The 24023-nt window shown below is 46.4% G+C and overlaps 1 protein-coding gene across 1 annotated transcript in view; it reads left to right on the top strand.

Annotated features, from left to right (window-relative positions):
• The first annotated feature begins 9038 nt into the window (after positions 1-9038).
• Positions 9039-24023, top strand: part of ANKMY1 (ankyrin repeat and MYND domain containing 1) — a 99035-nt gene continuing 84050 nt past the window's right edge. Inside the window, exons 1-2 of the mRNA XM_088466415.1 lie at positions 9039-9088; positions 23413-23810. Of these exons, the coding sequence (XP_088322541.1) occupies positions 23433-23810 (378 nt within the window). The 5' untranslated portion in view covers positions 9039-9088; positions 23413-23432. The remainder of the gene's footprint in view (positions 9089-23412; positions 23811-24023) is intronic.

Genomic DNA, 24023 nt, shown 5'->3' on the forward strand with positions numbered 1-24023 from the left:
GGTTGACATGATCCTAATGACAACTGTTTCCGGTGGAAACAGAAGGTTCAGAAAGACAGCAACAGAGTGATATAAATTACATAATACACACACAGTTTAAGTTAATTAAAATGATTTATTGGTACTTAGCTTAGTTTTCTAATTAATTCAGATAATGGTCCAATACAGCACAAATCACATCCGGGAGCCTCGCCCTATCATAATAGGCCGGATGGGTACACCGGATCCAGCACTTTCTGCAGTCATTCTGGGAGACGGGAGTTAAAGGCCTAAGATTTCCGCATTTGACACCTAATTATAGGGCTCCTAACAAAAACCGAATACTATATACCTTATATGGTCATAATACTAAAATAAATACTTACAAATAGGGGCAGCATTGCCTCAAATATGGTTAATAGCAAAATATAACAAATAACATTGACATTTATATGTTCAAGGCTAATTGCCATAAGTAGTACAACTAGTCATAACATTTAACTACAGCCCATTCTTTTGAGAATCATATCAAAGAGCAACTTCTAATAAAACAATAGTTAACATAGTTGAATATTAGTAGAAAAACATTCAAAAGACATTGATACAATCACTTATACATTAAAAGTACTCTGAACAGTTTAACAACAAAATAGTGCAACAGCCATTTTGTTGGTAATGTATCACCTATCACAACAACACATGCAGTATGTTGACATTCAGAAATGTTGACATGCTCAGAATGTCAACATTATAGTGGCTTCCGGCGATCACTCACCTCCATTCAGCTCTGACGGTGCAGCAGTATCTTCTTGGTCCGGCGGTGTAATCTAATTCAGTGTTCTGGAAGTTAGTATGATAACCTCTAGCCCTAACCCTCACTCTAACCCTAATGTTGCATTCTGCAGAATGTCAATATTTCACATATCAACATCATACTTGTCTACTCTCCCGATCGCGGGGGGCGGGGCTTAGTGCCGGGGGCGGGGCTTAGCGTCGGTGGGGGGGTAGTAGCGGTGGTCGGTCAGCGCATGCGCGGGCTCTTAGTCGCGGTATTTTTTCAGAAAATACCGCGACTAGAGTGCGGATGGGATCCGCAGGGACAGAGCTTTATCGCAAGCTCTGTCCCTGCAAGGGATTTATAGTAAATCCCTGTGATATTGCCTGAATTCGCAATGCGAATTCACTCGGTAATATCACACTACAATCCGCATTCAATATGCGGATTGTAGTAAATAGAGCCCTAAGGGTGAGAGTTAGGTTTAGGCACTAACCGGGAGGGTTAGGGTGTGGGGTAGGGAGGGATAGGGTGTGAAGACTGGAGGGAGAGCATACTTACTTATCCCCTGTCGGGATCCTCAGCATCGGAAAGCTGCTATCTGTGTTTTGACAGCCGGCATCCCGAGTGCCGGGATTCCATACCCAACCAGTATGAAGCACATTTCCTCAGCAAAATTATTAGGTGCTTAATTTGAAAATCCCTCTGTCCAAAACAGCTTTGATATGGGATCTGCGATTAGAATTACACATTACCAGTTATTCTGCATTGTTCCTGAGACCCCACTATGAATAAACAAGGGTCTTGTCCTCTCACATGACATTCTGTTTTACCAAATGTATTGTTATAAACCTTCAATTGTCTGAGGGGTGTCCTGTGCATGCACCATATAATTATAAAGGGTCACTCCATGGTAACTCACGTTACAAAGTGACATAGCAAAAAAATGTGCAATTTCTGTATGCTTTTTTTTAAAGAATGAACTGTCTTATTATTTTTTCCGTAAATAAAATTAATTACACATAAATTCCTTTTGCTATTGATAGCCATGTAAATAACTTGCTAAGCCACTTTGTAATGTGAGTTACCATGGAATGACCCTATAGCATTCTAAATTAAACCATATAAATAAAGACTCGGAGACATAAATTTAGCAGAATAATTTGTTAGCTATTTATTAAAAACATAATGAATATTTAAATAATCTTAAATAATACAAAGTAGGGTGACACCAAGGCGAGGGTCTAAAACATTAAATCATTTTGAAATTAAAACTTAATGAAAAGGAGGATGTGCCAAAAAGAAAAATATTTTGCATGATTAAATGCCAACCCGAACCTAGGCAAGCTTCAGTGCCAATTAGAAGCAACATAAAGATACAGGAGGGTAAGCTAGGAACTAGGTGGGAAGAGAAAAGAATAGGAGAGTGGGGGAGGGGGTGGGTATGAGAGAAAAGCAAGGATAACACAAGTAACCTCGGCTGGAGGTAAAACCAAAAACCTGCTGAGGGACATAAGAATTGTAATTATTATTGCCAAATAACCGAATTAAGTCCGTGAGTTCAGGCAAAAAGCCCAAATCCCTCCAGACTTCCGCTGCCTACAGCGGCAAGTACAGGGGCAGAAGTATGGGAGACAATGGAGGCGACTGCCGCCGGGCGCCAGCACTGAAGGGACATCTCCTCCATCACCCACAATATATTCATCCCATTTAGGGCTGTAAATATGGGGGATAGGGGGGCACTAAATAATAACTTGCCTCCGGGTGTCTGGGACGAATTTACGCCACTGGGCAAGTAGCTAGTCCCCGAGTAGGGTAGACAAGGGGAAATGAAACACATAAGACAACAATTGCATACTAATTACCCTCTTCCTCTCCCTGTCACCTATTGCCATTCCCTGTCACCCTCTTCCTGCCAACTACAGGCTCTCCCTGACACCTTCTACCTCTCCCTATCCTCTACATCTCCCTGCCACCGACTGCCTGTCCCTGCCACTCTGATCCTCTCTGCCACCCTTTTTCTCTCTATCACCCACTGCCCTCTTCCTGTCCCCCTCTCCCTGCCACCCACAGCCTACCCCTGCCACCCTCTGTCTCCCATCCCCACCTAACACCCAATGTTTCTCCCATCCACCCACTACCTAGCCCTGCCACCCTCTGCCTCTCTAGTCACTCACTGTCACCCTTTGACACTCATTGTCACCCCCTGCTACCCTGTGCCTCTACATCACCCTCTGCCTCTCCCTGTCACCCTCTACTTCTCCTTTTTATCCTCTCCCTCTCACCCACTTCCTCTTCATGTCACCCACTGTCTGATATAGTACCTCTCTCTTTACCTGTTCCTGTCACCCACTGCCTCTCCTTGCAACCCACTGCCTATCCATGTCACTGACTACCTCCCCCACCTCTCTCTTTCACCCACTTCCTCACCCACTCACTGCCACTCCCTGTCACCTTATACCTCTCCCTTTCAGCCTCTACCACCCACTGCATCTCCCTGCACTCTTCTTCTCCCTATTTCCACTGCCATTCCTGTCTCCCTCTCCCTGCTATCTACAGTCTCTCCCTGCCACCCTCTACCTCTCCATATCATCCTCTACATCTCCCTGCTACTCTATGACTCTCCCTGTCACCCACTGCCTCTTCCTGTCCCCCTCTCCCTGACACCTACTGCCTCTCACTGCCCCCCACTGCCTCTCCATGTCACCCACAGCCTCCCCATGCTATCCACTGTCTCCCCAGTCACCACCTCACACCCAATGCCTCTCACCAACACCCTCTGCCTCTCACTGTCACCAACTGCCTCCATCTGCCACCCATGCCTCCCCAGTCATCACCTGACACCCACTGCCTTTCCCATCCACCCACTACCTAGCCCTGCCACCCTCTACCTCTTCAGTCACCCACTGCCATCCTATGCCTCTCACTATCACCCTCTGCCACTCATTGTCACCCACTGCCACCCTCTGCTTCTCCCCATCACCCACTATGTCTCCATCTCCCCATTTTGCTCTGTAGATGTAGCAGCCCTATTGCAGTGAGCAGGAGTGGACTCTGGGCTGCTGAGGAGGATCACACATACGACAAGCCGGGATTGGACGCCCAGGATATTTTCTAATCGCCCAGCCATGGTGGATTTTTCGCTCTCTCCTCCATGCAGGTTGACAGTCATCTCTTATCACCTAGTATAAAAAAAACTGTAATTCAGACGAGGCCACACAAGTGATTTTGAGGATCATAATCAGCTCACAGTTTGTTAGTTGCTCTAGATTAAAGATACACATCTAGTGGGTCCCAGAATTTGATTTATGGACCCCTGACTGCTAGAGTGTTAGAAGGCATGTGCAAATATAACGTACTTCTGCCTATACCAGAGCTTGAGATATAGCATATGTCACTGATGGGATGTAGTCAATGTAGGTCAATATTTTCAATGTCGACATTCTGAATGTCGACACCACAATGGCGATGTTTATGATGTTGACAGTCAACATTCGCAAATTGTCGACATTTGAGTTAGACTGTGGATGGGAGGGTTAGGGACTAGGGGTAGGTTAAGGTTAGGCACTAGGGGAGAGTTAGGGGTGGGCCTAGGGGAAGGTTAGGGTAAGGCTATGGGGGGAAGGTTAGGGTTAAGCACTAGGGGATGGTTAGGGGTATGGACTAGGAGGAGGTTAGGATAAGGCTATGGGTGACATGTTAGGGTTAGGCACTAGGGGAGGGTTAGGGGTAGGGACTAGGGTAAGGTTAGGGTAAGGCTGTGGGAGGAATATTAGGGTTAGGCACTACAGGAGGGTTAGGGAAGTAATATTCACCAGAACACTGGAGCATCAGAGGTCTGACCTGGAAGTGACAGTCACACGACCGCCGGGGCCAGAAAACCGAAATGAGAGCCACTGCAGCCACCAGGATCTGTTGATATTCTAAAATGACGGCATTTCCCAAACAGTGTTAATTTTGACTATGATTTTAGATTTAGTCATAGACACTTATTTAAAATTGTAGTTGGTTTAAAGTCTCTCTCTTTTGCTTTGTTCTAGTCCAGATTAGTCAGTGGACCTCACTTTTCATTGGTCTAATTTAGTCAATGTTTTAGTCATAATTTTTGCAGTTTAATGACACTGTAATAGATTTTACTAAATAACTTTTCTCTAAAATTCTCTTGAGAACTTGAAGTCAGCATAGCTTTAACTACAGTATGTGTTTAGTAGTCTAGGCTCAGTAGGAATGAGTGAGAATGTGTTATACAAATTAATGCTTTAACTTTGTTAGAACCAGTGAAAATTTTGATAAGGATTTTAAATTCAGTTTTTAGTCTTAGGGCCTGATTCAGAGCTGAACGCTCTGACCAGAGCGCTCGCTCTGAATCAGGGACCTCCTCCATGAAAATGGAGCGTCCTCCTGGACGCTCGTATAGCTGTGAGTGACCGCCCACAGCTATAGCGAGCGTCCATGATGATGGTCGCGATAGTCTTTGACCATCGCGACCATCAGGCTTGCGACGAGACCCTGCGGTAGGGTCTCGCTGCCGCAAGCCCAGGAGTGATTTTGGCTCTATCAGAGCCAAAGTCACTCCCACTGACATCATTACTGATGTCAGTGGGGCCGGCTTCAGATGGTAGGCGTTCCCATGGGAACGCCTCCGTCTGGCAGGCACGCCCCCAGCACGCATCGACAGCACGCCACCTTTGGTGCAAGACCCGGAGCGATGGAGAGGCCGTCGCTCGCCGGGTCTCGCGCATGCGCACGACGGAGCTTCCTCCATCGTGCGCATGCACAGTGGGGGAACATCGACCCGCTTGCGAGTGTACTGCCGCTCACGAGCGGGTCTGAATGACCCCCTTAGTCACTTATTTAAAATTGAACACAGATTTAGTGGTAATTTTTGTTCTTAAAATGTTTATATTTTCATTATTGTTACAATTTAGTCCTTAAAAATGATGTAGTTGACAATTACTTTTAGTTAAAATTTTCGTCAACAAAATGAACACTGGGCCTGATTCAGACCCACTCGCAAGCGGATCGATGGCCTGGCAGTGCGCACGCGCGAGCCCCAGAGCGAGTGGGAAATTCACTCGCTCCGGGGCATGCTACAAACGGGGCGGCTGTTGACGTTAATCGATAGCTCGCCCCTTTTTGTAGGCGGGTCTGGGGGGTGGCTTGCCAAACGGAGGAGTTCCCGAAGCAACGCCTGCCGTTTGTGGGTGGCCCTACTGACATCACGAGTGATGTCAGTAGTGAGCTTCCGGCTCTATTAGAGCCGGAAGCTCACTGGGGCTTGCGGTAGACGAGACACTACCACAAGGGTCTCATCGCATGCCCGATGGTTGCCACCATCACGACCATCACCTGGCCGCTCGCTAAAGCTGTGGGTGGTCACCCACAGCTTAGTGAGTGGCCAGGAGGCCGGACAAAAGAAAACAAAAACGCCCTTCAGACCTGCGAGCTGCTTCTGGCAGCGAGCGGGTCTGAATCAGGCCCACTGTTCCCAATTGCTCCAGAACTTCATTTTATTACAGTGGAATGAAATGTTTTTCCACAGATACATGAAACGTTACACTGCTCATTGTTGATAAGGGAGCTGGTGTGTACATAACTCTGCCATACACCGCACCTGTACACACATATCTCCAATACTCATTGGACCATGTTACACACCTCTTCCAGTTCTTCCTGAGTCACAAATGTCCTGTGCTGCATTCTGTGCCACAGGGCATCCTTCACCTTCCAGAACCTCATGATGAGTGGTCTAAACTGGACAATCTGGCATTCCAATCGGTGTAATCCTCCTCCATCTGGTTTGCAAGTAACCTACAGAAATAGACCATCAGGAGTAAGGTGTGTGCCATAAAGTCACAAACATGTTCTATATATCATTATTAAAGGAGGACCTACAGTACCATGAATTTCAATGCTCCTGTTTTGTTACATACAAAGTTATATATATAGACTGTGGTGTAGGAGCGACAGAGGGTGTATTTATCACAGGGTAGAGACCTGGTCTCATTTACCAACAGTCCGACATAATGCCTTATCTATTAGCGCCATCTCAGGATGGCAGCAACAGGAAGTACAGCCTGAAATAATGAGAGTTATGGTAAAACTTACCTTTGTTAACTCTCTTTCTTCAAAGTCCATAGGGTCCCCAGGGGTGCTCCTGGAAAGGGAAAGGCATAAGCTGACAGTATAGAGAAATTATACAGACAGACAGCCAAGGGTTAAAGTGGGCTGGAACAGGGTGGAACTGCGTTCTCTCACTTCTATTTGGAGACGGAACTAGTTCTGCCCCCTCTGACCCACCTTAGCCCGGTACCCCAAGGAGGCTCCATTTCCCTGACGCCGGCTGAGATTGTGTTACCAGCAGCGCCCGGCTCCCTCCCCGCAGTGCCAAAAGCACCCGGAGGCTGGAGCTCACTCCTGAGCTCTGGCTTCCGGCTCCCGCAGTGCACTATGGGAGAGATGGCGGCTCCCATGGGATCGGTATGAATGACCGCTGGATGACCGGCAGCAGTGAAGATCCCGACAAGGTAAGTAACTATCCCTAAACTCCCCCCACCCCTAACCCTAACCCTCCTTTAGGGGTGCCTAACCCTAACCTCCCCCCTAGTGCCTAACCCTAAACCCAACCCCCCCCCTCGCAGGGGTGGGCCTAACCCTAAATCCCCCCCTGGTAGCCCCTAACCTATCCCTCCCCCCCGTGGCTGTCCACGCCCGCTGCCCGATTCACCTTCTTTTGGTATGATTATCGTTGGGATTTCGATGCCTATCATTAGTCCCCTATCGGGATTGCACAGTTGGGAATCCGGCGGTCTGCATTTCAACCGTCGGCTTCCTGACTGCATCCCGCTCCCGCAGTGCACTATGGGAGAGACATCATGACGTCTCTCCCATAGTTAGAGGAGCAGCCACGCAGACCAGATGTCAGTGTATGCGGGAACGGGGCATAAGGTAAGTATTAGATTTTTTTTTATAAAGCGGCTTCACTATAGGGGGCACTACTACTGGGGGCATTACTCAGGGGGCACTACTAGTGGGGACATTACTCAGGGGGCACTACTAGTGGGGGCATTACTATGGTGGGCATTACTCAGGTGGCACTACTACTGGGGGCGTTACTATTGGGGCATTACTCAGGTGGCACTACTGCTGGGGGCATTACTCAGGTGGCACTACTACTGGGGGCACTACTACAGGGGGTATTACTACTAGGGGCGCTACTATTGGGGGCACAATAGGTAGAGGAGCAGCACTACAACTGTGGGCATTATGTATAAGGACCACAAATGTGGGCATTGTGTAAATGTGGCACTGCTGTGTGTCATACATGAATAAAGAACACTACTATGTGGTGTAATGTGAATCAAGATTGTGCTACTGTGTGGCGTAATTTGAATTGGGAATACTAATGTGTGACCACGCCCCTTTCTTTTGAGACCATGTCCTTTATTGAAAAAGCACCCGGGGGGGGGGAAGGGGTGTGGTGAGTTCCACCACTGCTCTACTGCTCTAGGACCACTTTAAGCACTGCAGACAGCGCTAGCATAAGTCACATACAATGCAGAAAACAGTGCAACTGCAAAGAGGTACTACAATCAAAGACTCAGTGTCTGGTAGGCTATAGTGCTACAAAACCTGGCTCCAAGGAAAGGTATGTATGGGGACCGGACCTAGCGTTTCCCAGAGAGAGCTGTGGCTCAGCCTGTAGAAGATGGCCGCAGGAGACCTCTGAGGAGGCGGGGATGGAGGAGGAGAGCAGCTCAGAGAAGCTAGACCTCAGAGGAATGGTGCCCTGGGCTGAGGGGAGGGGCCACTGTAATAGGGAAAGCTGACCTCCCCTGGCTGATTTTTAACCACCGGAAAGCTGGATTCCCGCTCCATATGTACTCTGGTATTCTAGTAATTAATCCTATACTAACACTTTAGTCTCTCACTGGTGTGCTTCGCTGGGGTGGCTGGCTATTGCCGGCTTTTTTTGGGTTCTGCACCCCAGATTCTGACCAAGTGATAGGGACCTCCGGTATCAGAGACGCCGTGACGCGGCCCGGAGGTTTAGCCATATCTTTGCAAATATATGCAACTGAGATCTCTGAATTATCTACCACCATGTAGTTTTTCAAATCTTATTGCTGATTTCATTCTGAGTGCTGGGGGAATACTTTTTGTTGTTTCTTGTATAGACTAACCCCTCCCTTACATGCACCTGAGTGATATTACTGAAGTGATTGAGCAGCTTCCAACTTGTATTTCTGTATTGAGAGGCATAGATGGGACCAGCGTTAGGAGGGCGTGCTGGTTCTTGTAGTGCCATTAGGAGGACTTAGGGGTGACTCCAAGGTAAGCTAGCTCTCAATTCAGGTATATTTGTATGTGCCATTATCATGTGGCCTTATATTGGGCAATTATTACCCAAATTGGATATAGTTATCAGTTTTGGGGATGAGTTTGGGGTGCGGTGCCCCTTGGGGTTGGTGTGGCTGGGCTGCTCTGGTGAGGCACACATTAACACTTTATTTTGCACTTTTACATTTTCCAATATATTTTGTGTGTATATATATTTTTCTTAGCTTTTTAATTACACCTTCACTTATTAACACATAGTTTTCCCTTTAATCCTATACTAACACTTTAGTCTCTCACTGGTGTGCTTCGCTGGGGTGGCTGGCTATTGCCGGCTTTTTTGGGGTTCTGCACCCCAGATTCTGACCAAGTGATAGGGACCTCCGGTATCAGAGACGCCGTGACGCGGCCCGGAGGCTTAGCCATATCTTTGCAAATATATGCAACTGAGATCTCTGAATTATCTACCACCATGTAGTTTTTCAAATCTTATTGCTGATTTCATTCTGAGTGCTGGGGGAATACTTTTTGTTGTTTCTGGTATTCTAGTAGGACTGGTACCACTTTCATCGATTAATACAGCTGAGTCAGGTATTCAATATCTGGGAATAGTCCTAAAAAACAACAATGGGCCTGATTCAGACCCACTCGCGAGCGGCTGTCCGCTCGCAAGTGGGTCGATGGTCTGCACTGAGCATGCGCACGACGGAGGGAGCTCCGTCGTGCGCATGCGCCAGACACGACGAGCGAAGGACTTTCCTTCGCTCGTTGTGTCCGATCAAAGGGGGCGTGCTGTCAATGTTGATTGACAGCACGCCCCCTTTGGTGGGCGTGCCGGGGCGTGCTTCCCTGACGGGGGCGTTCCCACGGGAACGCCTCCCGTCAGAAGCCGGCCCACTGACATCACTAGTGATGTCAGTGGGAGTGATTTTGGCTCTGATAGAGCCAAAATCACTCCGGAGCTTGCGGTTGAAAACCTCAACCGCAGGCTCCGGCTCGCAATTTCGATGGTCGCGATGGTCACGACCATCGCGGCCATCAAAATGCACGCTCGTATAGCCTGTGGGTGGTGACCCACAGCTATACGAGCGTCCAGGAGGACGCTCCATGAAAATGGAGCCCGGCCCTCATGCAGAGCGTGCGCTCTGCTCAGAGCGTACGGCTCTGAATGAGGGCCAATATCCCATAGGAGAGACTTTATTTGCCTACAGGATGTTTTGATGTACCAATATACACTATATACAAAAAATCTTTTAATATCAATAGTATTTCTATCTTATTAAGGTTTAGTAAATTCACGTTTTATTTGACACATCTGTTTATAGAATTTTTATTTCAATATACTGATAAGCGCTGGTTTATTATTGTTTTTATATTTATATTATCTTTTAGGGATTGACTGTCCCTTACCGGCTGCTGCATGGTAGCGCACTGAATCCTTGTTTTTTTGTCTTCCCTCATGTGCTTCTCTTTCCCTTACCTATACTTTTAATTTACAACCTAACACTTTGTTGCAGACACCATGCTGCTTATTTAAGTGTTATGCAGCAATGTTTATAAGTCATATATTTGTCCTGCATCATTTGTACTGTTAACAGTTTTTCGTGTGTGCTCATTTGTTTATGTACTTTGTAAGGCGCTACGGAACCCTTGTGGCGCCATATAAAATAAAGGACAATAATAATAATAATAATAAAATTATATTGTGCAGGGATAGGCATACTCTGCCACCATGATATATAGGGCCTGATGCTTGTATGCTGTAAATACAACACTCACATGGGAATACAGATCACAGGGCCAGGAACAGGACAAACCTTTCCCAAATGGTCCTGACATACCTGCTTTTGCCTAGCCATCCCGTTTCCTCCCCCAAACGCTAACTTACTGCCCCTCACTTAGCGAGTGAATCCTATTTGCTTGATCTGCGCAAATATCGGCATTGCGTAAATCTCAGAATCAAGCCCTATATTTCCCTAATTAGAGATATTTGAGGTCTATTTACTAAGCCTAGGATGTAGATAAAGTGAACCGAGATAAAGTATCAGCCAATCAGCTCCTAACTGCCATGTTACAGGCTGTGTTTGAAAAATGACAGGAGCTGGTTGGTTGGTACTATTATCTCCATCCAAGGCTTAGTACATAGGGCCTGATTCAGAGCTGAACACTCTGACCAGAGCGCTCGCTCTGAATCAGGGCCCTCCTCCATGAAACTGGAGCTGCCTCCTGGCCGCTCGTATTGCTGTGGGTGACCACCCACAGCATATGCAAGCGGCCAAAAAGACTGCGGTAGGGTCTCCCTGCCACAAGCCCTGGAGTGATTTTGTCTCTATCAGAGCCAAAATCACTCCCACTGACATCACTAGTGATGTCAGTGGGGCCGGCTTCAGACGGTAGGCGTTCCCATGGGTACGCCTCCGTCTGGCAGGCACGCCCCCGGCACGCCCACCAAAGGGGGCGTGCTGTCAATCAACATCGACAGCACGCCCCCTTTGGTGTGAGTCCCGGAGCGATGGAAAGCCTGTCGCTCCCCGGGTCTCGCGCATGCGCAAGACGGAGCTCCCTCCGTCGTGCGCATGCGCAGTGGGGAGCATCGACCCGCTTGCGAGCGTCCTGACGCTCACGAGCGGGTCTGAATGACCCCCATAGACCCTTTAGCCCCTTACATGTGTTATCCCCTCCACTACTCTTCCTATAACCCTATAACCTACTATACATAGTGACTGGCTTATTGCACTCACCCACTGTCCACTTCTCTGTTTCTGTACTCCCTCACACCTAACAGAGAATGACTCCAAACAATGGCGGCTAAACCTGTCTGACGCACCAAGGGTCCAGCTGGCCAAATTAGCCAGGCTGAGTAAGGCGTGGTTGCAGCCGGATAAGAACTCTGCTCAGCGTATAGTAGAGATGGTGGTTTTCGACCATGCCTTGTGGGTTCTAGATCATGTGGTGCAACAGTAGGCCCTACAGGCTGATCCTCAAACATTTGAAGAGTTAGCGGTGGTGATTGAATGGTACCTGACTCTTGGTGGTAGATTATGCCACAAGGTACCCGGAGGAGGTCATCCCACTACGTAACATGAAATCTAGCACTATTGCCCTGGAATTGTTGATGCTATATACCCGCTTGGGAATACCAAAGGAGGTCTTAACGGACCAAGGTACCCTTTTTGTCTCTAAATTAATGAAAGATATGTGCCGACTGTTAAAGGTGGATAGGATTACTACCTCAGTTTAGCACCCGCAAAGAGATGGGCTTGTTGAACGCTTTAACCAGTCCCTTAAACAAATTATAAAAAGGGTGGTGTCTGAGGAAAAGCAAGATTGGCACGTACTCCTATTCTATTTAATGTTTGCAATCCGAGAGGTGCCCAAATCCTCTACGGGATTTAGGGGGTCATTCAGACCCGGTCGTTAGCGCCGATGCGCTCGGACCAGGTCGATGGCCCCCCACAGAGCATGCGCACGACAGCGCCGTTGTGCGCATGCGTGAGACCCGCTACGACCGACAGCGCCGGTCTCGATCCAAAGGGGGCGAGCTGTCGATGTTGATTGATAGCTCGCCCCGTTTGGAAGGCGGGCCGGGGGGGTGGGAGCCCAAACAGAGGCGTTCCCATGGGAACGCCTACCGTTTGGGGGCGGCCCCACTGACATCACTAGTGATGTCTGTGGAGAGCTTCCAGGCTCAGACAGAGCCAGAAGCTCTCCGGGGCTTACGACAAGGGAGACCCTACCCTAGGGTCTCGTCGTAAGCCCCGATGGTCGCGATGGTCTCTGACCATCGCGACCATCACCAGAGTGGTCGTTAGAGCTGTGGCCTAATGACCGCAACAGAGGCAGCCGGCCAGGATGCAAGTGGCCGCCCAGTTTCCGAGCGACCGCTTGCATCCTCCGACCGCCTCTGAATGAGGCCCTTAGTCCCTTTGAACTCCTCTATGGGAGGCAACCTAGAGGGATTTTAGATCTGTTGAAAGAAGAGTAGGAACAGCAGTCATGCCAAGAGCCTAACATCGTTCAGTTTGTGACCCAATTGTATGGCCGTTTAAGGCAAATTGCGCCACTTGTGAACGAGCACATGGATAGGGTACAACAGCGGCAAAAACGTTGATGTGACGTGACCGCGGTTAATTGGTCTTTTGAACCGGGAGATAAGGTACTGGTTCTGGTACCCACCTCTGAAAGCAAAATGCATGCCCAGTGGCGAGGCCTTTATGAAGTTATGGGACCTGTTAATTATAAGGTTCGACAGGAGGGTAGAAGGAAAGAAGTGCAAATCTACCGTGTAAACCCTCTCTTTGGTTGCCAAGAAAACCCCGGAATGGCAGGTACCCATTGAAGTTACCCTTAATCCCCGCCAGAAACAGGAGGTGGTGAGTTTAGTAGCACAGCACCAAGATGTGTTCTCTGCCATTCCAGGAAAAACGCAAATACCGTATACCCGAGGCAAAGTGGGCAGCGGTTAAACAGGAAGTAGAGGAGATGCTGCACTGGTGGAGAATTGAGCAAACAGCCAGTATCTCACCACCCTAGATTTGACAAAAGGGTATTGGCAGATTCCTTTAACTGAGACTGATAAGACCAAAGCAGCCTTCTCTACCCCAGAAGGTTTGTTTCAGTATAAAATGCTGCCGTTTGGTTTGCATGGGGCTCCGGCAACCTTCCAGAGGTCTATGAACAGGTTGCTGCGGCCTCACAAGGAAAATGCAGCTGCATATCTAGATGACATAGTCATCGTTAGCCCTGCTGGGAGTCACACCTACCAAGGGTAGAAGCAGTGCTGCAATCTTTACGGGCACATGGGTTTACTGCAAATCCTGAGAATTGTGCCATTGGAATGGCGGAGGCGGTCCTCACATGGCCTAAACCCAAATGTAAATCCCAGTTCAGAACATTCCTTGGCGTAGTGGGTTACTACTGCAGATTCATTAGTGAGTTTGCCACGAGGGCAGCACCAATGACAGAGTGTCTTAAAAAACAGTCCCCAGACAAGATAGTATGGTCTAGAGCAGCAGAAGCTGCATGGCAGGATTTAATGCACTCATCCTCAAACCTTAGCTGGAAATTGCTGCCCAGGGAGCGCAAGTACTCCACTGTGGAGCAAGAGTGCTTGGCAATCAAGTGGGCAGTAGACTTGTTTAAAATATTATTTGTTGGGGCGGGAGTGTTGGTTACAGATCATGCCCCTTTACAGTGGATGCACATGAACAAAGAAGTGAATGCTCGTGTAACCCGCTGGTTTTTGTCTTTGCAGCCATTTAAGTTTGAGGTGCAGCGTCGTCCGGGGAAACAGCACCTCAATGCTGATGCCCTTTCCAGGAAGTTTGTTGGGCCCGATCTTCCAAGCAACCCTATGGTGAAGCTAGAGAAGGAGGAAGAGGGTGAGGATGGCAAATTGTGGAAAATGGTAGAGAGCTGTGTACCCGGACAAATGGCACAAATAGATGTGGGCAAGGCAGATAGCTCGCCTGAAAGTGTTTTAGCTTCACCAGGGTGGTTGAAGCTAAGGGGGGAGGAGTGTGACATGGTCAGCATAATTCCACATGAAGTGACTGTGGAATATCCAGATATAGAAATACATGTTGGGAGCTGCTCAATCACTTCAGTAATATCACTCAGGTGCATGTAAGGGAGGGGTTATTCTATACAAGAAACAAAAAAAGTAATCAATCCCCCAGCACTCAGAATGAAATCAGCAATAAGATTTCAAAAACTACATGGTGGTAGATATTTCAGAGATCTCAGTTGCATATATTTGCAAAAATATGGCTAAGCCTCCAGGACACGTCACGGCGTCTCTGATACCAGAGGTCCCTATCACTTGGTCAGAGTACAGGGTGCAGAACGCCAAAAAAGCCGTCGAAGGCCAGCCACCCCAGTGAAGCACACCAGTGAGACTAAGGTGTTAGTATATGTAACTGCAGCGGCTATTACAAACCCGACTTCCTTCAGTAGGCAAAAATGGGGGTACCCATAGTGATCCCCCATGTCTGGACATCTTTAGGGGGGTCCCAGGTACATTTCCCGAAAATTCCTGTTTTCTTTCATAGATGGTGCAAAAAGTGAATGTAAAAAAACAGGGATAATTTTTATTTTGCCTTTAGCAGGTGAAAAAAAGTGCAGAATTGGGGTTTAGGGGTGCAGGCTTAAAAAAATAGCCTGCACCCTTGGGAATGCCCCCTTAAAACGAAATGTGCAAAAAAAAGTAAAAAACAAACAAAACAGGAGACCTCAAAAAAATTATTTAAAATTTTGGGGTGAAAAGCATAAAAAAAGGGGAACAGGGTTTAAAAATAGCTAAATAGTTCAGGGGTATTTTGTACATATGCGGCAGGTGTTTTCTAGAATGGGCTATTAGCGGCAGGTGCTTTTTTGCAGAATTTAAAAATAATTACTTTAGGGACCAGTGGCGTAACTAGGGTAGGGCAAGCAGTGAGTGCGGTCAGCGCTACACATTTACACAGGACCGGCGCTAGGCTTCCAGCGTTGGTCCTGTGCTGCACAGCTGAGCCCATTCCCTCCCCGCGAAGCGGCGCTGCGCGCTGGGAAGGGGGGCGCTCTGAGCCCCCTCAGCCCTGCGCAAAGCCAGGGGGGGCGCGATCAGTGTGATCGCTCCCCCGCACAGGCATAGGAGACTGCTGTGGCTGCTGCTCAGCAACCACGAGCAGTCTCCAACTGCAGCTCAGCAAACGCTGTGTGCTGGGCTGCTGCGAGGGGAGGGGGCGGCGCCGGACCCGGGCCCCCGCCGGGCCCCTCAGAAAGCCCGAGCCCGGGTAATCTGTACCCGCTCCCCCCCCTCTCGGCGCCCCTGAATACGATCTGGGCATGATATTACTGTACCACCCATGATCGCATTACAAGATGTGATCATAGCGCTGGAATGTATCATCACCAGTACTGCCGGGGCTACTTCACATGCGCAGTCCCACTGACCTCTCCCAGCTAATAATGCAAAGTGTAGCCCGTAGGTTGCAACAGGCTAACGCCATCTTCTGGAAGTTGGTAAATCTTGTAGCATCGCACACCCCATGGGCGTTGTGGTGTTGGTGGAAATGGAGGGACAGCAGCAGATATCAGAGATATCTGCTGCGATCTCTCCATAATACATTAGGGGAATACTTAATACTTGCGACTATCCCAGGGAATACAGTGCATATATTGAATGATAAATGGGCCCATTGATGTACTATAGTATTAAGTAGCAATACCTTGCCACCCTGATCTATCCCATTTCGATACAAAATTTAATACAGTATTGTTTCTACACCAAGTGAAACAGATACTATAACAGTATCTATTTACAGTGTTCTCTTTTGAAACAATGCTGTCGGGATTTCAGTGCCGGTATTTTGAGCGCTGGCATCCCGACCACTGGGATGCCAACTACATCCCATATATAGACCTAGGGGGGAATTCAATTGTTTTATTGCACCCTATCTCCTGTCTGAAGTGATGGGAAATAGGGGCGCGATATTCAATTATTTTTGGGTGCCCATGCATGTCGCACTCAAATAGACAAGGTTTAGCCACGTAAATTGGCTAAACTCACTTAAGTTCCTGCTTAGGCCATCCAAATTTCCATTTTTAAGCCCATAATATCGGTTTATCGCACATTTCTGCTTGCCTGTCCGGGAGGCTGCGAGTAAAAATGTGTGCTACCGTGGCTGTACAAGCCCGAATGGAGAAACAATTGAATCCTGTAGGGCACCCGTCACCCGTGGGTGCAAACAATTGAATTTGCCCCTAAAGTGTTCTTCTGTGAAACAATTCACACATGGGGCCAAATTCATCACACTAGCACACGCAGGTGGGTTTCTGATTACCCATCCCCTCGCTGCAAAATGCTGCGATTTGTGGGTCTCAGGAGGAGGCGGAGCCAATATGACATGATTCCATTAAAATCACATCATTTGGCTCTGCCCCCTCCTGATTGATCTGCGAATCGCTTAATTTTTTCACTAGGGGGAGGGGCCTAATGACATGGTGCCAGCATGCCAGGTCCCGATTGCGTGGCCATGCCCCCCACTCCACCCACAAATGTCGTAAAGATGTCCAGCCGTGCCCCTTTTGCCGGCCATGTCCTCCTGCTATGCTGATCTGGCTGCTCCCTCCCGGAAGTGGCAGCGAGAATGTCGGCATGTAAATCCCATCTTCATCACAAGTCTACAACCCGCAGCGGCTGCAAGGTAAGTGTGTGTGTGACATAGTAGGTGTGCGTGTGTGTGTAAGGTATGTGTGACATATGTATGTGTGTGTGTGTGTGTATATATATATATATATATATACACACACAGTACAGTGTGTGTGTGTATATATATATATATATATGTGTGTGTGTGTGAACCACCCTGTAAAAATCCTGCGTTTGCCCTTGCATCATCACTAAAAAGGTTTTTTTTCATAATTCTCCTTTTAATGTAAAATCCCTATTCATGAAACCTGCAACAAAGGAGATCTCTCATATCTCGTTACAAAACTATCCCGAAATTTGTTAATATTGTGGGATTAATCAAACTCCGAAAATACTGTACACTATTTTCAGAGTTTGAAAGTGAAACTGTTTGCCATCTTTTGATGACGTTCAGTTTCCCTATTATGCTAAATACCACTAACAAACTGCTGGCAGCTTGTGTATCAGCATGTGCAGTGGAGTGATCTGTTCCGATGTTCAAATAAAAAAGATACAGCCATCTTCCCACTGGAAACATAGAGAAAACATTCCCAGGTATACATATATGGACTTAAAATGTGATCATCCCACGTAAATAAAAAAGATATAGCCATCTTCCTACTGGAAACACATAGAAAACATTCCCCGGTATACATAAATGCGCTTAAAATGTGATCATCCCACGTAAATAAAAAAAGATATAGCCATCTTCCTACAGAAAATATAAAGAAAACAGTCCCAGGTATGTAACCACTGTAAGTAGATTTTATTATTTATATTAGTGTTTCAATAAAAACCTTTTGGATAAAACCTCTTTTATTAACTAATGTTTGGCCATTTGGCCATCTCTCAGGTGTCTATTTGGGGAGAGGGTTCTTTATAAAGTATTCTGGATTTCCCAGTGACATCTCTGGAGAAATAATTGAGTGACAAGATTGTCTCCACTACGGATACATTTCACATCTGTGCAGACGGACTTGTACAATTCCTCCTCATTTATTCAGAAGTTCAGAAACTTGGAGGACTGTAGTATATTTGACTGGAATGTGGGCTGATGGTCAAGTTGCAGACTTGAGAGCTCATGTATACTTGACTGGAGTTGTGGATCAAGTTGCAACCTTGAGGGCTGATATGTACTTGGCAGGGATGTGGCCAAGTTGCAGCCTTGAGGGCTAAGGAGTCCTTGGCAGGGATGTGGCTGTGTGGCCAAGTTGCAGCCATGAGGGCTGAGTAGCACTTGGCAGGGATATGACCTTATGGCCAAGTTGCAGCCTTGGGGCTGATATGTACTTGGCAGGGATGTGGCCTTGTGGCCAAGTTGCAGCCTTGAGGCCTGATATGTACTTGGCAGGGATGTGGCCTTGTGGCCAAGTTGCAGCCTTGAGGGCTGAGGACTACTTGGCAGGGATGTGGCCTTGTGGCCAAGTTGCAGCCTTGAGGGCTGATATGAACCTTATCAGACGTAACGGTGCAATGGAGAGAGTAGTAAAGTTGGTAACAGAGTCTATTCAGACGCAGCGGTGCGGCAGAGACAATAGTAAAGTTGGTAACAAAGGGTCCACTCAGGCGCAGCGGTGCCACTGAGACAGCAGTACGTAGGAAAACTAATAAGTCCACCTGAACACTGCAGTGAGGCTGAGACTGTAATGAGGAATAGATATTAGTTTCCTTAGATGCCCCAGTACGGTAGTGACTGGCAGGATACACGCTAGACAGTAGAGATTGGAACACACCAAAAGGATGATACCACACATGGAACCGGAAGCCACGTAAGAAACGCTATAGCCGGCATCCGAGCAGAGACTCAGCAGAGGTAAAAAGGAGAGGAATCCAATCAGGACAGGATGGAGATGACGGAGCAGCCAGGTAGGAGGACCTTTACGGAGTGACAGCCCAGTGTCCCGGTCTCTTAGCAATGAGCCTGAGAGAACTGCCCAGCGCACTGTCAGACAGCGGCGGCTTGTGACACCCAGGTATACATATATACACTTATAACATGATCATCCCACATAAATAAAAAATATATCGCCATATTCCAAATGAAAACACAGAGAAAACATTCCCAGGTATACATATATGCACTTCTAACGTGATGATCCCACGTAAATAAAAAAGATATCGCCATATTCACACTGAAAACATATACAAAACAATTCCTGGACTCAATATTGAATTGATACAGTATTATGATACTGGTTTCCTTATTTAATTATACAGCCTTTTTGATAAAACCAGTGCAGATATGCTATAGAAATGTTGTAACCGTTTAACGAATATATTATTTAAAAGCTTTGTGTTTGCCGCTGTTTAATTCTCAGATGAAGTAAAAAGTATAGTGACATCTAGAGCTGTGTATGGGAACTGCTGGCAATCATCCTGATCATCCCTTTTTGTGATCATCCTTTTATTACATCCCCATTCAATAGTCATATTGTAGAACCGTCATCAAGGTGTCACAGTAGTAAGAAACATAAGCTATTAAAATTGTGAATAGATACCAAACTAGTCTTCTGGCCGAACATGTACCCCAACTAGCTTAATTTAGTATAATGGCCACTAAAAAGAACGCTTAACGCTTTGAACCAGGTCATATACGTCTTCTACACGTCTCTACAAAACTAGCTTTTATTAGCCCTGATCAAAGATGGCCGCCGCATGCACGATTGTTCCTGTCGCTGTCATGATGTCACCGGTATCCATGGCAACCGCTGCTACAACTGACTCCAAAGATGGTGAAAAGCCGGCAAAATCCCTAGAAAGAGTCTGGTCACTAACCCATAGCTAATGGGGTAACTAACCTGCTGTGCCATCAGATGGATCAGTGGTGTCAGATCTCCGGCATTGTCTGGTGTAATGTAGCTGATTGGTAGCACAGTAAATTGTCATTCCCTAATGCATTCCTAGGTATGTAATAAAATGTTTCCGAATCTCACTGCATGTTATAAACGTGCTGATTTATAATACAGTTATATATCGATCATGCACCATAGTGATTACAATGTACTAATGTACCAGTATTACGTTATCTATTTTATTATTGCATATGATTGATATGTACTATGTATTATATATGTCATTATCACTGTCTGTTCATCCAGTATCTCTCTGCTCTCTCACATCCTATGCTTCTATATGTAGCTTCTCCTCTTGTAGTTCCTGATAGAGTGCTGTCTCTAGAGATCGTTACTATGCTGATAAGCAGCGGTATGCACAGATATTGTTAAATTAATAATGATTTAACAATTTAAAAAGCACCATGTCAGTAATTTCTATGTCCAATACTCGACATTCTTTGAATGTTTAGAAGAACAGTAAATCTGCAAAGCTTTTCAGAGATCAGCTATTGGTGACCTGCAGTCTTCTGTGTTTATCTGATATTTCACTGCAGTATTACGCGCAGGGTTGCCAACTCTGAAATGAAAAACAAGAAGCATCCGATAAGTGAAAGCAAGCCCAAAATAAACCCAACCCAATCCTAAAAAGTGACAAAAAAGACCAATTTGGGGGACTCTTTGTCCTTCACTTTCTACCTGCATAACTTACTTTACTCTCCCCCTTCTCACTAACCTAAATATTTTAACTCATCATCCTCAATTTACCTGTCCCATATCCATACTTCTCCCCTCCACTCCTCTCACACCTCCTCTTTACCACCCTCATTCCTTTCACCTGCCTAATTCCATTATCCCCTCTCTTTAACAGACTCAGCGGTCTATTCAGCATTGATTTTTTTTACATAAAAAATACGGAAACAAAGATTTCCGTATTTTTTATGTAAACCCCCTATTCAGCAATGGGATAATAGAGAAGATAACGCAATTATCTTCTCCATTACTTCCCATCTCGCAGAGTTCCGCACTGTAGGGATCAGCCATTGATCTCTGCAGTGCTTTAACACTTTTTGCTATTCATCAAAGCAAAAAGTGTTAAATCACTCGATAAATATTTACTTTAAATAATGCCATTTCAGAATGGCGTTACATGAAGAAAATACTTAAATATCCCGAAAACTGCAGTAGCAGTAGTTCCCGCTAGGCTGTTTTCGCGGGGCGTGGCGCCCTGCCCTCCTTCTGGAGGGCAAAAAGTACCCTGCCCTCCTTCAGGAGGGCAAAAAGCGCCCTGCCCTCACAGCCTGCGGGTGCCATCTTCACCCGCGGGTCGCAGTGTCCCGCAGGTGAGGAAATGTGCGGTGACCTGGTCATCGCTGGTGAATAGCCACCGGGCGCATGCGCCCGGCATCTATTCTCCCTGTCAGTAGCGCTTGGCGACTGCCCGATGTGTCCGTAAGTGCCGGGCTACCCCCCAAGAGTGACGAAAAGGGTGACGTGTCTTATAGACACGCCCCTTTTCAATGGTCACGCCACCTTTTCGGGGGCGCGCCCTGCCTGCCGCCGGAGCTAGAGTGAACACTACTGCAGGGACAGAGGGAAATTTTCCATAAGTCCCTGCAGCATGGCGTAAGCCCGCCCAGTCTCCGTCCCTGCTTCCCGGTGATCAGCAGCAGGTAAGTCCGCCTAGAGCCTTTTAAACCTGCCGAAATTGATTGACATGTGTATACAGGCTTTATACTAGCCTGTATACATGTATATTTATGTGCGATTATATTTAACATTTATATATAAATGTTAAATATAAAAGCACATAAATATACATGTATACAGGCTAGTATAAAGCCTGTATACACATGTCAATCAATTTTGGGAGGCTGGAGCTGTACTTACCCCGTCGGCGGTCACCGCAAGCAGGGACGGAGACTGTTCCCGAGCGCATGACTGAGCATGAGCAGAGGAACAAACAGAAGGGAATGTTTTTCGGAATCCCAAAAACAATCCCTTCTGTGACATCGCAGGGACAACGTGTTACCGCAACCTCTGTCCCTGCTCAAAATATTGCCCATGTACCTGCCTCATTTCCCTCATATCCCTCTTGCTTGCTCCCTCTAACTGTACCCCGTCCACTGCCTATATATATATATATACCACCATTAGTATGAAATACATATTGCCTGATTTTGATGCTGACTAAATTTATGGCTTCTGAATGTGGAAATAAATGTGCTTTATATTTTTTTTCATACTAATGGTGGTGTGCTGGTCTCCTGCTGTATGCTTGTATTAGCTGCTTCAAGGTGGATTTTATATTATTACGATTGACCTCTCACCCTGTCCTTCAGTAAAGAAGTGTGTGCGATTCAAAACTGGTCTCTATATATATATATATATATATATATATATATATATATTTATATACGCAACACGCACACACTTTCTCGACTCTGGCTAAAGGGACACCCATGAGCCCACTTTCTGCATTCCTGTGTGATGTAAGTGTCCTTGTGGCTCCACATCCTCCGTCTAGCGAGAGTCAGCCGCTTGCACCCTGCGCACAAAAAAAAAAACCAAAGGCCCAAAATATGCAACTCGCACTTGGGCAAAAAAAACAAAACGCAACTGAAGAAGATAGCAAGCCCAATTTTGTTTGTTATAAGCGGAATAGGCAACTATGCATAATTGTCTACAGACATCGGATGGCTACTCATCTTAGGCTTACCCCCTTACATTTACAGGTAAAGTCTGGGCAAAACAATTACTTATAAGCCCTAAAATTGGGACAGTTGCAGGTATGCATTAGGGTAGTGTCCTGATGGAATTTGATATAAGTTAAACTGATGAATATAAATAAATTTTTACCGTTTTAATATAACTGCATATCTGCAAAACAGTCTGTTCCTCTGTTGATTTACCCAAACACCATCCTCCCATGGGGAAACTAGAGCATGATGGGAATATGTAATTAAGTATAAACACTGTAGTTATTTCATGTATGATGTTCCGCACACTCATGCTCAGCCTTTGATATATATATTCATGTTAAATAGCGGATTCACTTGCTTTTTAAATTACCGTAGATGGTTTAATGCAATATTTTTGTCAACATGGCATCTTCAGTTGCCAATATCTAACAAGGCACTTACAACTAGAGTGCAAGCCTGTGAGATGTAGTAGATACTAAGGGAAGGTGTACATGTCACTTACATGGAGGAAGCCATTTTATGCACTGAGCTATCTCATGAGTACTTCTTTACCTGTAATATAGTTTCTTCACAATGTGGCATTTTGATTTTACGTCCCTCGTTTTCTCTCAACCTCAGGTTATTGAAGAATAGAAGAAATGTCAGACATTCATAGGCCAGTATCACAAAATGGGTCATATCCAGGAGTAGAACATGAGAATCCAGAAACAGAAGTGGCACAACAGAAGCTGGTTAAACTTCAAGAAACTGTGGAGCCATTGACACAATATTTTGATGAGCCAAACCAAGAGGGAGATGAGGTGGACCCAGAGGGGAAGAATGGTTCAGAAGATCTAAGTGGAGAAGAAGCCCTGGTGGGTTCTGATACACAGCAGAACCGGGAGGAACCAGCATTACATTGGAATGTGGAAGAAGATCTGGAAATTCAGCAGTGGTCCGATGGCTCAAGCTACAAAGGAAATGTTACTATGAATATGAAACTAGGCTTTGGGGAATTCAAGTGGGCCAATGGAGAGGTTAGTGGCTGTTGGTACTCATCTAAGATGGAGTCTTATGTAACATGCACAATGTACAAAAAAAATGAAAACCTGTCATTTAATTGAATGCTTTGAGAAAATGTCTGTAGACCATTTTTGTGTATTACTTTTCTATCCGTCTACACAGTTGCACATACCAGTGAGTTAACCCCTTTGCCTTGTAGATAGACCTCTCAATACAATACATTCCAT

Source organism: Taudactylus pleione, unplaced genomic scaffold (assembly GCF_031769625.1).
Source record: "Taudactylus pleione unplaced genomic scaffold, aTauple2 ptg000066l, whole genome shotgun sequence".
NCBI lineage: Eukaryota > Metazoa > Chordata > Amphibia > Anura > Myobatrachidae > Taudactylus > Taudactylus pleione.